This window comes from Lissotriton vulgaris, chromosome 1_1, assembly GCF_964263255.1.
Source record: "Lissotriton vulgaris chromosome 1_1, aLisVul1.2, whole genome shotgun sequence".
NCBI lineage: Eukaryota > Metazoa > Chordata > Amphibia > Caudata > Salamandridae > Lissotriton > Lissotriton vulgaris.
Window position 1 is genome coordinate 1,622,760,303 of NC_141685.1, and position 14,731 is coordinate 1,622,775,033.

At 43.3% G+C, this 14,731-nt stretch overlaps 1 protein-coding gene across 1 annotated transcript in view; it reads right to left on the reverse strand.

Moving 5' to 3' along the window:
• The window catches only part of LOC147750918 (acrosin-like), a 622,490-nt gene that overhangs the window by 345,943 nt on the left and 261,816 nt on the right, over nt 1-14,731 (reverse strand). Inside the window, exon 4 of the mRNA XM_086931720.1 lies at nt 513-658. Coding sequence (XP_086787846.1) covers nt 513-658 — 146 coding nt within the window. The remainder of the gene's footprint in view (nt 1-512; nt 659-14,731) is intronic.

Below are 14,731 nucleotides of genomic sequence, written 5' to 3' on the forward strand. Positions count from 1 at the left end.
TGAGTGTTTAATTTGCTCAGGCAATCCATCCATCATCCCCTTTGGTATCGCTTTGTTCGCTGCAGGCTCTGGGCCTCTGTGATGGAGCATTGAGGCTCTCACCATTAGGGCGGCAGCATTGTGTGTGGGTTCTGGTAAAAAAGAGTTGTTGGTGCTGGACTCAGTTTTTCTGGTGGTGGTAACACGCTAGTATCTGTGTCCTACATATTGAAGCTGCACAGTGTGGCTCATTGTAATGCTGTAGTATCTGGACTTTTGGTGTGGTACAGAAAGTTCTGGCTAATGATGTTGGTGCTGTGAGGCAAAATGCAGGTTTTGGGTGTTTTGTTGATGCCCGATCTGGGTTCTAGTATGTGCTGCATTGTTGGGACTGTAGAGTCTCTTTGCTGGTTTGTTGATACGCTCTGTATGCTAGGACATTGTGGTATGGATGTGGTGATTTCCCAGTGCATGTTCTATAAAACAGTATTTGTACCATCTCAGTCTGAAGAATGTGGCCAGAACGTCCATACCTGACAGCTGTCGATTCCTCCCTCTTCGTAGCCAGCGCACAGGTTGTATTCTTTGATAGCCCCATTGTACCACCTTGAGCCGTTACATTTCTTTACATCAATCTGATTCACCTTGGCTTCCTGAAGGGTATCTGCAGGTTCATTAGCTTGTAATAAAAGAGAACCCTGTGGTTTAGACTTCAGAATGAAACAAACATAGACACAGTACTAGTGACAATAGTACTCACACTTATGTACAGCTGGAGTCACTATTAACCTGTATGCATTATATGAAACGGATGGCCAGATCAATAAAGCACCAAGAAGCCTTACTAATGACAGAAACCATTGTACAACTATGGCGGACATTATTTGCTAAAACTTAACTAAATAAAAATTATGCTAGATCAATCACCTTCCAAGCGCCTAATTTCTTCACCTCACACTTCACTCATTGTCCTCAGTCATCATCCAATTTACGCATCCTCTCGTTACTTGACGTCTAAGTCTGTCCTTGTCACTCACCTTCTCACTACAGTACCAACCATGTTCTTTCATCTATCGTTGCCCTCATTGTTTATTTGTTCACCTCATTTCCCCAACTCATCCTTCCTATGCATTCATCACTCCTCACTTTTTCGACCCCTATCTGTGTTGATGATTTCATACTATGTCAACTTTGTAAAGGGAGCGGTGGATACAGGTAACCGCCCATCCCTGACTCAGTCAATTTCAAGGGCTGGAATTAATAAAAGTTTTGAATACTAGAAAAAGGCAGTAAAGTGGTACTAGGTCAGACTGGCACCTTGCTACTGTAAATATGCAACTTGGGTGAGGAATGGAAACCCTACCCAAAACATTATCAATTAGGTCTGGGGCACACCCAAAAATTGACAATAAGATATATGAACGTAAAGGTAGATAGTTGGTATACTGGATAGTGTAATCCTGTTTTATTTATGATCCTTAGAATGAACCTTTTTTTATGTTGTTTATTATATACAGTTTTAGTCACAATAGGTATGATTCAAGTAAACATCACAAAAAAAATCATAAGTATCGAAAACAATCATCTGAGCATATAAATACATAGAGTACAAAATGCATTCATTGCAGTCTGTAGTGTCGCTGCGCCAGTACAGATGACACAGACACTATTCTATGTAATGGGAGCTTTATTCTCGTGCAACTACTCCGCTCCCGTTCCTGCACTGCTTTGCCCATTCCTCACTCCTCCTCTTCCATCGCCCCAGCTTTACTCCCACCTCTCAACCTCATGTGCTGGTCCTAGCACTCAGAACATATCACAACATTACATCTTTCCCTTTCTTGAACAATTTTAACTATCTTAGATGTGTCCGTGCATGCCAGATTAAACAATAATAGAAAACAACATAGTTACTTTTGTTCAATCAGGCAAACTGGTCTTCAATGAGTTTGTTGCGGCCAGAGATGGGCCTCTTGAGCCGCCCGTTCCCCTTTGTCAGGAGACATGGAAGATCGATGATCACTTATTGACTGAGGTGCATCTCTTTTTGCCACACTGTGGGGTGCAGTCAACGCTTCTCTGACATTGGGCATGCTTTTCTGAAAATGCGTCACATTCCTTGAGATCCTCTTGCCCTCCAACGCAGCTGTAATCATGGTCCCTTTTTGTTTTGTCACCAGCAGTGGGCATGCTTGATATCGACAGTCTGCTTTTCTCTGTTGTTCTTGTTGCACCGATACCCAGTCTCCCTCATGGATGGATGGCTGTGCAGGCTTGCTCCGTTGGTCTGCATATTCCTTCATCTTCCGCTTTTTCAGTTTGTAACATTAATCCTTGCCGGACATCTGCCTGTGGTAGTATGCAGTGTGGTTCTGTATGCACTTAATACTTTATTTAGAGCCACTTGCACATGAAACTTTGAGAGTTCTGCCTGCTGGATGGTCTTCTTTAGAGTGGACATAAATCTTTCCACCATTCCATTGGCCTGAGGCCACAAAGGAGTAATCTTCCGGTGTCTGAAATCGAGATGCTTGGCAAATGCAGCAGATTCTTGCTCATTGATGGTGGGCCATTATCTGTTTTCACTACCTTCAGTATGCCCCATGCTGCGAAGACCTCATCAAGTACAGGTATAGTGGTGGCAGCTTTGGTTGACATTATGAGATGCGCAATGGGGAAGCGTGAGTATTCGTCCATTATGACCAGGATATACTTGCCAGACTGTAGTGGTCCAAAGAAGTCCACTGCGACATGAGGCCAAACGCCATCCGGCCGTTCAGACATTTGGAGAGGCGCAGGTGGATCCTCTCGACTTACTAGCTGACACTGTGGGCAGTCTTTCAGTGTAAGTTCCACCATCTGATCCAGCATAGGGAACCAGACCTGTTCCCGCAGCGATCTCTTCGTGGCTACAATATCTCTGTGGCCTTCATGTGCTAGGTTAATGACTCCTTGGCGCAACTGTTTCGTTTTGATGATCCGTTTGTCCCTTAATACAAGATCATCTGAGGTGATGGACAGTTCATCCTTCACATGTCTGGAAGAGGACAGTTCCTGACTGTCAATCTGTACACTCTGCTCGGATTCCTCCAAATGCCTCCAACTGTTTGTCTGAATGCAATGTTTTACATTTTGTGGGGTGTGGCATCTTCATTGGTAAAGGATGGCCTCCAGAGGGACTGCAGGTGGTTTGGCTTGAGCCACTACAAAATGGATGTATTCCTCAGCTAACAATGGATTGGATTTGGACGTTGCCTTGGGATGTCGGGACATATAGTCAGCTGGATTTGCAGCTTTCCAAGCTTATGGATGATAGTATAAGTGTGCTCTTAAAGGTAGATGCCCCAACGCTCTATTCAGGGTGGCATTTTGGCTTGGGGATTTCCAAAGATGGTCATCAGGGCCTGGTGATCCGTGATAAGAATGAACAAGCACATGCATCAATATTGCATTTTGCGATTCCTTAATTGGGAGAAATAAGGAATTGCAATTAAGGAATTGCAAACTGCAATGCATCAAGAAATCGCTATAAAATAGCGATTTCTTAAAATTCCTTAATTGCAATTCTCTAATTGAGAATCGCAATTAAGGAATACTTCTCCAGCCATTCCTATGGGCCTAGAGGCCCATAGGAATGAATGGAAAGACATTCTTAATTTGCAATTCACCATTAAAAATTAACAAATTAAGAATGCAATTTCAAGGGTGCAGGGGTGTCCACAGGACACCCTGTTGCATCCCTGATATCTGCTTAGGAGTACATTTTGCACACTCACATGCCCCAAGGGCATTTGTGTGTGTAAAATGGAACTTTGAAAAATGCACTTTAGTGCATTTTTCAAAGTTTTCACAAATTACCATGAAGCTCAACTTCATGGTAATTTTCTCCCCTTATATGCGAAATCGCAAATTTTTAAAGTTTGATGCATTGCATTTAAGGAATCTCAATTTGAGATTCCTTAAATGCAATCGCAATTTAAGAAACTACAATTTTGCGATTTCTTAAATTGCGAAAGTAACAAAAATGTTAATGCATACCAAAAATGGGAATTGCATTCGCAAACGGCCGAATTTTGCCATTCGCACCGTTTGCGAATGCAATTTCCTTTGATGCATGTGGCTGTTTGTGTTTTCTGTAGATGAAGATGTGAAAATGTTTGCAGGCCCAGACTATCCACAGGCTTTCCTTTTGAGGCTGGGAATATGCTCTCTCTGTGTCAGTGATACTCCACCTAGCATATGCTACAATATACTGCTGATCATTCTCTCTGTCATATTGAGCCAATATCGCTCCCAGTCCCACAGGACTTGCATCCACAGTGATTTCAGTTTTTCTTCTAGGATTGAAATATGCAAGATTGTTGGCAGATTCAACCGCAGCCTTGATTGCATGAAAGGTATCATCACATCTCGTGGTCCATTGATATGGGTGTCCTGGTTTGGTCAGCTTTCTCAGAGGGTAGCTGATAGTGGCATAGCCCTTGACATAGCATGCAGAGTAGCTTGAAATTCCAAAAAAGGAACGTACATCCCCCCCGTCTCGCGGCCTGGGGGTGTCATTCAGAGTTGGAATTTTTTTCTGGATCAGGTGTTATTCCGGCGCCTGAGAAGATGTGTCTGAAGAATTTTAATGTAGATTTATGGAATTCGCATTTGTCTGTATTTAAAGTGAGATTGGCATCCAACAGAGCATGACAGACTCGGTCCAGCGCCATGTTGTGTTCTTGCGTTTTTGCTCCATAGATGAGGATGTCGTCACTGTAATTTAGAGTATTGGGAATGTGATGAATTACCTTTCTGATGGCCTGCTGAAAAGTCTCAGCTGCAGAAGAAACCCCAAGGCTGGGTCTTTGGTATCTGAACAGGCCTTGATGAGTCGAGAACGTGGTGATATATCTACATTTTTTGTGAAGTTCCAGCTGGTGATAGCCCTTGTTAAGGTCTAGTTTGGAGAATATTTGTGCACCATTGAGAGACGCAATCATGCCGCTAATATGAGGCCCCGGGTGTCCTTCTCTTTCAATGGCGGTGTTGGGTGCCCTCATATCTACATAGAGACTCACTTTGCCAGGTGAGCCTTTTTTAGGCACGACTACTGTAGAGACCCAGAGAGTCGGTCCTGACGTTCTCTCAATGATGTCAGCCTGGAGAAGATCCTGCAGTTCCTCCTCTACAGACTGTTGAAGGTGAAATGGAATTTTCTTGTGATGTTGCGCTATGGGAGTCACACATTCATTTATATGCAATCGAACGTAGCAATGAGCCTTCTTTCCAAGTCCGGTGAATAACTTCGGAAACTTGTGAACTATGTCAGGTTGATCATCAACTTTAAACAAAATTTCTACTAGTCTAAGTCGCTCCACTATGGGCAAGCTCAAAAGTAGGCAATCTGCTTCAGGACCATCAATGACATGAATGCGGGCCAGAATAGATCTGTCCTTGTGCGTGAGATTAGCCGGGAATTGTCCTATACAAGGAAGAGGTTCCTTTCACATCCAAGTGTACACCCGCACGGCGGCTTTATGCAGGTGTGGTGGTGGACTCATTTTCTTGTATTCTGCAACTGAAATATAGTTGAGAGATGCTCCACTATCCAGAACAAATTTGGCCAAGTGTGTCTTCATTTTAAGATCTAATTGCAGATATTTCTTCAACAGGTCCAGATCCACAACCATGCAGATGTACTCATCACTGTCGTGCGATATTGGTGACAGCGACCTCGACTCACAAGATTGTGATCAACAGGATCGATATGTCCAATGAGACTGGCAGCTGGACTGTGAAGAGCCAGTGGAAGAATCTCTACAGTCCCACACTGCTTTCGCATGATGGCGATTGTTAGACTGTCTGTATTGTCTGTAATTGTCTCTGTGGGTGTCTTTGCGAGGAGCTTCGCAGACGTTCTCAAAGTGGTTGTCCCGGCCACACTTCCTGCATTTTTGGCCTAATGCAGGGCAGGTTTTCGTGTGAGGGAAGTCATATCCACAGCGATAGCATTTAAGTTGGCGCTCCTGTCGTTTATAAGTCCGGCTAGTACTGCGACACAGACGACTTGTATAATGGGACTGAACTTTGGATTTGGATGATCGTTTCTTTGCAGGGGAAGACCTGTTGGTGTTACGGGATTGGAGCCAAAATGCTTGTTCACGTTTTTCGCCTCTTCCAGCTTCCATTCTCTTGGCATGTTCTTATGCTTGATCATGTACTCTCCACATTTCTTCGATCTCATCCAGAGAGTAACTTTTCTTTAATAGATGTCTGCGTAACGACTCAGACTGGCATCCTTCTATGATTCGCAGGTGAAAAGCATCTTCCATTGAGAGAGTAAAATTCACAGTAGCGTGCCAAGAGTCAAAGTTGTGAAATGAAAGTACTCATTGGCTCGTCTTTTTCTTGAGAAGCTAGATTGAATGTATATCTTTCATAATCAATATTCCGTTTGTGAAGAAATTTTCTGTTTAGTGCATCTCGCTCATTGGCATAGGATGAAGCAGCGTCAGCCGGAAGCTCCTTTATAATCTGACCAACACCTTTCCCGATTACATTTCGTAATGCAATCAGTTGCTGCTCCTCCTCGGTCACAGGAGACCATTTCATGAAGTCTTCAAAGTCCTCTAGCCATTCCTGCCAGCGAAGGCCCATACCTTCCCCCGATAGGAGGACCAAGGGTTCCGGCGGGCGTAGAAAAGTGACTCCGAGCAAGCTAAGTCTATGTCCACCCATTTGCGCTGTGGACGTAGGTGACTCGGGTCTCGTGCTAGCGCTAGCAGAGGCAAGACTTTGTCTAAGTGGGTGATCCAGACTTCGCGTGTGAATATGCTGGAGAAAATGCTTTGTGGTGAATAGTCGAAACACAGGAACCCTCACAGCGCCTGCCACTCGGTTTACAATGCCACTGTCAGCACCAATCTTCAGTTATGTTGTAATGTAAGATCAATAGCAGGGCGCCTATGAAAAGAGCAGTCCACCAGCTACTTGATATGTGAGTACTGCCATTCGCATCAATGAATATTAAGGGCAGGCAAAAGGACAAGCTTGCAGTTCAATAAGTTCATTGAAATGGCCTTTTAATGTATGATGAGGCATCTGACAGCTCCTCTGGCAGTCATTTACCAATGCTTGTTGAGGTTTTCAGCAGTTGCCTGACCTCAAGACGGCCGCCGGGTACTCCTGGTAGGGGATTGGCTGAGGCGCTGTTCTGACCGATTTTTTGGGCCCTTTCATGAGGGAAGGTGATTGGAGGTGACTTTAGTCTACTATCATTCTAATGAAGGATTAGAACCGTAAATAGAGCCTATTCACAAGACGTATTGATACAATTCCGTACCCTTTTCCTTAGATCAGGGTTTATAAACCTGTGTTAAGGGATAGGTTCATGAGTATTAGTGCTAATCTGTCCGTTTGTAAGAGTGTTAGGATACTTTTCTTGGAGTTATGCTGATCTCGGGCCTTGTAGGCCTCAAAAGGAGAGACTCCATCTTTCTTTCGGCCCGGCAGCTTGAGATGCTTCTAGGTCAAATGTAATGTTTTAGTTACGAGGTGTTGTTCGCTTGGAGAGAACCGGCTCAGGCTGACCCTTATCGAAAGACTGTATTTTTCTCCATGCCGAAGACATACATCAGGCTGGCCGGCTGAGAACGTGTCCTTGGTACGGGGAGGTACAAGAATTTGGTGGGCGGCAGGTTACTGGCCGTAACTTTCCATGAAGGCACAAGCTTCCATATTAACGAAGGCATGAAGCAGTGAGTCAGTCAGTCTGTAGGCGGCAGCTAGTCGTAGCATCAATGCCATTAATTATTCCAAGGCAGGCAGTCGCCATTTTGAAGTCCGAGAAAGACCGAGAAGCTGATACTCTCTTAGAAAGATTGAAGTTATTTTAGTTGGAGCAGCTGGCGATCTCTGACCTTAAGATCAGAGCATACAGAGTGAAGCAATTAGTTAAGGGAACGAATACCAGAGTGGTAAGAAACTGAGTTATAAGATCGAAGCTGAGAAGTGAAGACAGTTTGTGATTGAGAGAAGAGAGGAGTAGTGCAGAACAGCCAGAGAGAAAGCAGCTGATGAGAGGAAGGTTCCAGTACTTGGAGGGAAGCGGAGGAGACAGAGCATAGCGGTGCAGACGTGTATCCGTGACTGCAGAGGTGTGACCCTAAGATGAGCCAAGGCACAGACGAGAAGGAAACCCAGATGACTGCTGAGTCCAGACTTCATATCAATAAGGTGACGTCGACCCTTTCATATTAGCGTGCACACATTCTAACCTTTCATTTTCCTTTTCAGGCTATATGTTATAGTATAGTATTACATTGAATTGTTTTATTATTAATAAAGATACCCCAGTTCTTATTGAACGAATGTGTACACCTTTTATTCTTAAACAGTAAAGTTAACCTTTCTTCTAGTCAGGTGCTATTGCATGAACGGATGCTACCCCCGATCAGGTAAATGGTAACTGAATAATGAGGGAGAGAGGAGCCCTTGAAATAGAGAATAAGTTGCACACCGTGTAATTCGGCCATTCTTGTGTGATTCATAATATTGTAGTATTGTACCTCTAATGAATAGGGAGAGATTCCCCAACATGAAGAGCTAATGGTATTCATAGGAAAGTTATCGTCGTTGTAAGGCGGTGTTAATGAGAGCACTGATTGTGGTCAGTGTGTATACCCACAGGATTGTGGCTTGTGAGAGCACCGGAGGGACACGGTGTGTAGTGAGATTTCTGCTAGAGAGAGTGGCATTAGTGAGAGCACTGATTGTGGTCAGTGTGTATACCCACAGGATTGTGGCTTGTGTATGTATGAAATAGTGAGAGCACTGGGAGGACACAGTGCGTATACCCACAGGATTGTGGCTTGAGAGAACACTGAGTATGTCAGTGTGTAATGGTAAGTAATTAGAACTGCCCCAGGTTAGATTAGTCTAGGCCCATGTGGTCGCGAGACTATATTGTATGAGTGTGGTATTGTAGAAGATCTAAGCATGTATATTGCTAATGCCCCATCCTTGGGTAGGAAACATAGATACCTGTTGTAAATAGGTCCTAAGGAGGGAGGTGGTTGCGTTTTGGCTGGGTTAGTGGTGCTCTGGTGAGCTGATTCTATCTGGTCCGAAAATCCGGTTGTTACATCTGGCGTCACGAACTCTTTATGAAGCCTGTGTGCGCTGTATTGTTTCTATTTTGTTGGTTTGCACTCGGCTCGTACGAAGTTTATTTTGTATATTATTTGTTTATAGTTGTATATATCTTTTTGGTTTGTCAAAATGTTTTTGCGGAGGTCGAAATCTACTTTCAAATTGCCTATTGAAATTCCCGGCTGGGAATCAACGCCTTGCGAGGCTTTGGCCTGTGAGTGGGCCAACTCTACTGGTTTGAGTGAAAATTGGAGTTCTTGTTTGGAGCTGGCGGAGCCGGCTAATGTGATTGCTTGTTTGCAAAAAGCGCCAGTAGTGAAGGGTGAGGAACTTCCTATTTTGGGACGCAGAGGTTGGATTGTTTTAACTGCGTACAGGATTTGACATGAGAAATTTTTAAAATTGCAGAAACGATATGTGGACATGGAAGAACAGTTTGTTGAAGTGCAGAAGGCTCATACTCTTTTGCGATGTCAAAATAAATTGCTTGCCGACAAACTTGAAACTTATCAGATGATAGCCGAAAGGGCTGTCGTTCGAATTGCGAAATACAAATATAAGAATCGTCGTGGTCGTGTTTGTAAAAGGAAGGTGTGTCTGGTCGTGGTGAAAGCCGGACTGGACTGGAACCCTGATGAATGGGATGGTAATATCTGGGACTCAAATGATTCTGGCTCCTCGGCTGAGGAGTCTGACAGGCGCGAGTCTTCTCGCTCCGGACGTGATTGTAAATCTACTTCTTGTGACATACATGATGATTCCGGCGACCGTGGTCGCTCTTCCCTTTCTAATGACGTTTCTCATTCTGATTTTTCCTCTAAATCTATGGATCGGGCTTCTTCTGACTGCTCGTCCGGAGGTTTCTGCGCATCCGGTTTTTCGACGTAAATTACAACAAGCTCCTGGTAATCCAAATGGTATTCCTTTGGATAGTTTGGAAGATTTTACACAACAGGAAGTTAGTGACATTTTGCAACGATTTCGACAATGGCCTGGTGAGGCCTTGCTTACGTGGATGGTGCGCCTTTATGAGTTAGGTGCTGCGGGTATCATGTTGGATGCAGGAGATGCCTTGAAATTTTGTTCTTTGAGTTCCGATTCTACTGTACAAGATCATTTCCGGAATTATAATAATGTCGGACAGATTAGTCTGCTCCAGTTAGCGACTGATGGCTGTAATCACAAATACCCTACTGAATCTGATTGGCCTGTAAATGACAAACCGTGGTACACCTTGCGCGATGCGGCGCAGCGGCTGAAAGAGGAGGTGATGAAAACTGCGATTTTTCTGAGTACAGCTGACAGATTGTTGGACGGTTTGTTAACATCCTCTGTGCGTAATCGCATTATCCGTTCTTCCCCTGTTGCTTATAAGCAGGTTATGATGACTTTGTTAATCAATCAAACTGGCAATGCTTTGTCTATGGTGCTTGAATCTGTCCGTCAGCTTGGTGAGTTGGGTGATTGGTTTAAACCTGAGAGGCAGTCCAGACCTGAGGGCCGTACTGCTGGAGATTATAAATTTTCCAGACGTGATATGTTTCTTGCACTGTTGGCTGATGGTGTGATAAAGGAGGACATTGATGGTGAACCTAATAATCGCTTGTGGGACATGTTTCGCAAGCGTGGTCTGGATCGAAAGGTGGGTGCCCGACGTGTGCGTAAGAATGATTGTGATTGTGAATATTCTGATGACAGTGGAGACGATAGACGTCGTGATGATTCTGGTCGTATTGATGGTCGTCAGCGTGAACGTGATGTGTCCCCTCGGCGAGAAAAAGGGAGAGAGCGAGAGGGGGAAAAAGAAAGGGGGAGAGATGACCGTGTTAACAGCAGATACAGAGATGAAAGGGGTCAGTCCCCTGAGATGAGGAGAAGAGAGGATCGACACAGACTTTCCGATCGAAATCCACAATACCATGCAGATGACAGGAATCCGTTCCGTAATGGGGATGGATATGAACATGATATTTTCTCGTCCAAGAAACATGAGAGCATTTACCCTGACTTGTCTTGGTTATCAGAACGTAATAAAAATGATTAGGAAATAGGTCAAGCTCCAGTACGCAGGTGGGCTCACAGATATAATAGACCCTATGTATATATTGAAATTTTTTGGAAGCATCGTAATATCCAAAGGGCCCGAGCATTGGTAGATACAGGAGCGGAGGCCACTCTTATTCATGGAAAATCAAAGAAATTTAAAGGTCAGTTTTTCACAATTACTGGTTTAGGAGGAAAGGAAACTCCCACAGTGCAAACTACACTTGAAATGAAAATAGGTAGAATTCCCTGAAAAGAATATTCTGTTTTAGTTGTGCCACTTTTGGAATATATAATCGGAATTGACATTTTGAAAGGAATGACATTGCATTTAGATGATGGCTGTTATCAATTTGGAAGTAAAAGTTACATATCATCCAGACCTGTATGAGTAGGTCGCTTAAGGATGCCCCCTATAAAAATTCCCCAGGCTACACAGGTTGTTTCCCAAAAACAATATCGTATCCCAGATCGTCATGAAGAAATTAGTGCTACAATTCAAGATTTGGTGGATGCAGGAGTTACAACTCTGGTTACTTCTGCTTGGAATAATCCCGTTTGGCCCGTACGCAAGAGTGATAATTCTTGGCGTATGACTGTTGATTACCGCGAATTGAATAAACATACACCCCCTTTGACTGTTGCAGTACCAGACATAATTACTTTAATTGAGAATTCAGAAGCATCCAGGAACATGGTACGCGATTATTGATATTGCCAATGCTTTCTTTTCAATCCCGATTGCCCCTGAGTGTCAGGAACAATTCAGTTTTACATGGAATGGACGTCAAATGACGTTTAGAAGTCTTCCCCAAGGTTATGTACACAGTCCTACGATTTGTCACCGGCTGGTGGCGGAACATTTGTCTGAAGTACTCGTACATTCGCAAATTCAGATATGTAATTATATTGATGACATTTTGATTCAAGGTGAGACACAAAATCAAGTTCAAACCCAGTTAGATCAAATTATTGATCACTTACGTGAGAAAGGTTGGGAAATCAATCCCGATAAATTACAAGGTCCATCCCAAAATGTGAAATTTTTAGGCATTAATTGGCATAAAGGTCATAGAGAGGTGATTCCACAAGTGAAACAGAAAATTCTCGATTTTGCAGTTCCAAGAAATAGAAAAGAAGCTCAAAGCTTTATTGGCTTATTTGGCTTTTGGCGTCAGCATATACCACATTTAAGTCAGATTTTAGCCCCTTTATATAGAGTGACTCGCAAAAAGAATGCGTTTGAATGGAGTAAACTGCAGCAGGATGCGTTTGATTTGGCGAAAGAAGCGATTCAGTATGCTTTGGATTTGTGGCCTGTGCGTGACGGTGATGTGGACTTGAATGTGTCCGTGCAAGGTCTTTATGCAAATTGGAATTTGTGGCAAGAACAAGGCAGGAAAAAAGTACCATTAGGTTTTTGGACCAAAAAGTTACCTGATGCTGGTGAGCGTTATACACTTTTTGAGAAACAACTACTTGCATGTTATTGGGCTTTGGTGGATACTGAGCAATTAACTTTGGGGCATGATGTGATTTTGAGACCTGAGATTCCTATAATGCAGTGGGTTTTGAGTTCGCCGAAAACTCATCGAATTGGACATGCTCAAGAGGCGAGTGTGATTAAGTGGAAATGGTACATACAAGACAGGGCACGTGTGGGACCGAAAGGTGTAGCATCATTGCATGAGCAAGTGGCGCAGGCGCCATCGATTGAGACTGGGAGTGATTGCTCAGTACCTGTAGTACAGGAATCCCCTGTTAAGTGGGGTAGGCCATTTGATTATCTGTCCGCCGAGGACAGAAACCATGTGTGGTTTACGGATAGTTCGGCGAGGTACATAGGAGAGAAAAGACATTGGAAAGCACTGTCCTATAATCCCATCACACAAAAATTGCTGAGTACAACTGGTGAAGGAAAGAGTAGTCAATTTGATGAATTGTATGGTGTTTACCAAGTTCTAAAACAAGAGTTACCTGGTACGTGTCACCTTTTTACTGATTCCTGGTCCACTGCTAATGGACTGGCGGTTTGGTTACCAACCTGACCTTCTCATAATTGGGAATTGCATTCTAAAGAACTTTGGGGTAAAGAATTATGGCACGAAATTTGGGAAATGCTCCCACAAAGTACTGTTACAATCTTTCATGTGGATGCTCATACACCAATAGACTCCCTTTACAAATTCTTTCATAACATTGCAGATGAGAAATCTAAAATTGCTGAGGCAGTGGTGGACATGCAGGATTCTGATTTGGCGGTATTGGCGAAATGGGCCCACCAGAAAGCAGGACATTTTGGAGAGAGAGCCACTAGCAGGTGGGCTGCTGATCGAGGAATTTATATTCCTTTAAATTTGATTAAAGATACAATACTGCATTGTCCTATCTGTCAACATTCTAGACAGCGAAAGGTGCCCCATATTGTTAAAGGACATTTACACCGAGGAAAGTTACCCGCTCAAATTTGGCAGATTGATTATATTGGTCCACTCCCTATGAGTAAAAATTGCCAATATATTTGCACCATTGTTGATAGATACAGTGGCTTTTTGGTGGCCTTACCCTGTAATCGAGCTACTCAAGTGAATACCATTAAAACATTGGAATTGATTATGCTCTATTATGGTATTCCATTTCAAATTCAATCTGATAATGCATCCCATTTCAAGGGAAGATTGGTGCAGGAATTTTGTGTGGAAAATAACATTGAATGGGTGTTTCATATACCATATTATCCACAAGCATCAGGTCTTATTGAGAGAATGAATGGTTTACTAAAAGATCAATTACGAAAATTAACTGACAATAAATATAAAAATTGGAGAGATTATTTGTTTCAGGCACTGTTAATTTTGAATAATCATCCTTTTTTTAATGCTGACTCTCCATTAATGCGTTTATTTCCTCCAGCTATTGATGCAAAGCCAAACATCATTGGCAATACTGTAATGTACTGGGAAATTTCCCCTGGAGCATTAGCTCCATGTACAGCGACCCCAGGTTCCGCAGGCTTAGACCTGCATGCCATGAATGATGTCCTAATTAAAAGCAGAGATCGAGTTATCATTGAAACTGGCGTTGGTGTTTGTATACCAACTGGAAATTTTGGACTGATTGCCCCTAGATCGGGCCTGGCCGTAAAAGGCATTCAAGTACTCGGAGGAGTCATTGACAGTGATTATCAGGGAGAGATTAAGGTGCTCCTGCTGAATAGCAGTGAGGTTGATTTATAGATTCATAAAACTGACCGAATTGCTCAGTTGCTAATCATGCCTGTTTTCAGTGGTGAGATTCAGAAAGGCACTGCCCCAACTTTGCTAACTGTACGAGGACAAAAAGGTTTTGGCTCCACAGGTAATCCAGGAGCGAGAGTGTGGGTGCAATTGCCTAAAAATCCCCCTGAACAAGCTGAAGTTATTGCAACCGGTCATGATAATACGATTCTTGTCATGAGACCAGGGAAAGATAGCTGGGAAGCTGTCCCGGCTGACAAATGTTATTTACGAGAATGAATAATGCCTGTATTTGATTTTCTTTCAGATCACTCTCTGGACTGCTGTTGCAAGATGTG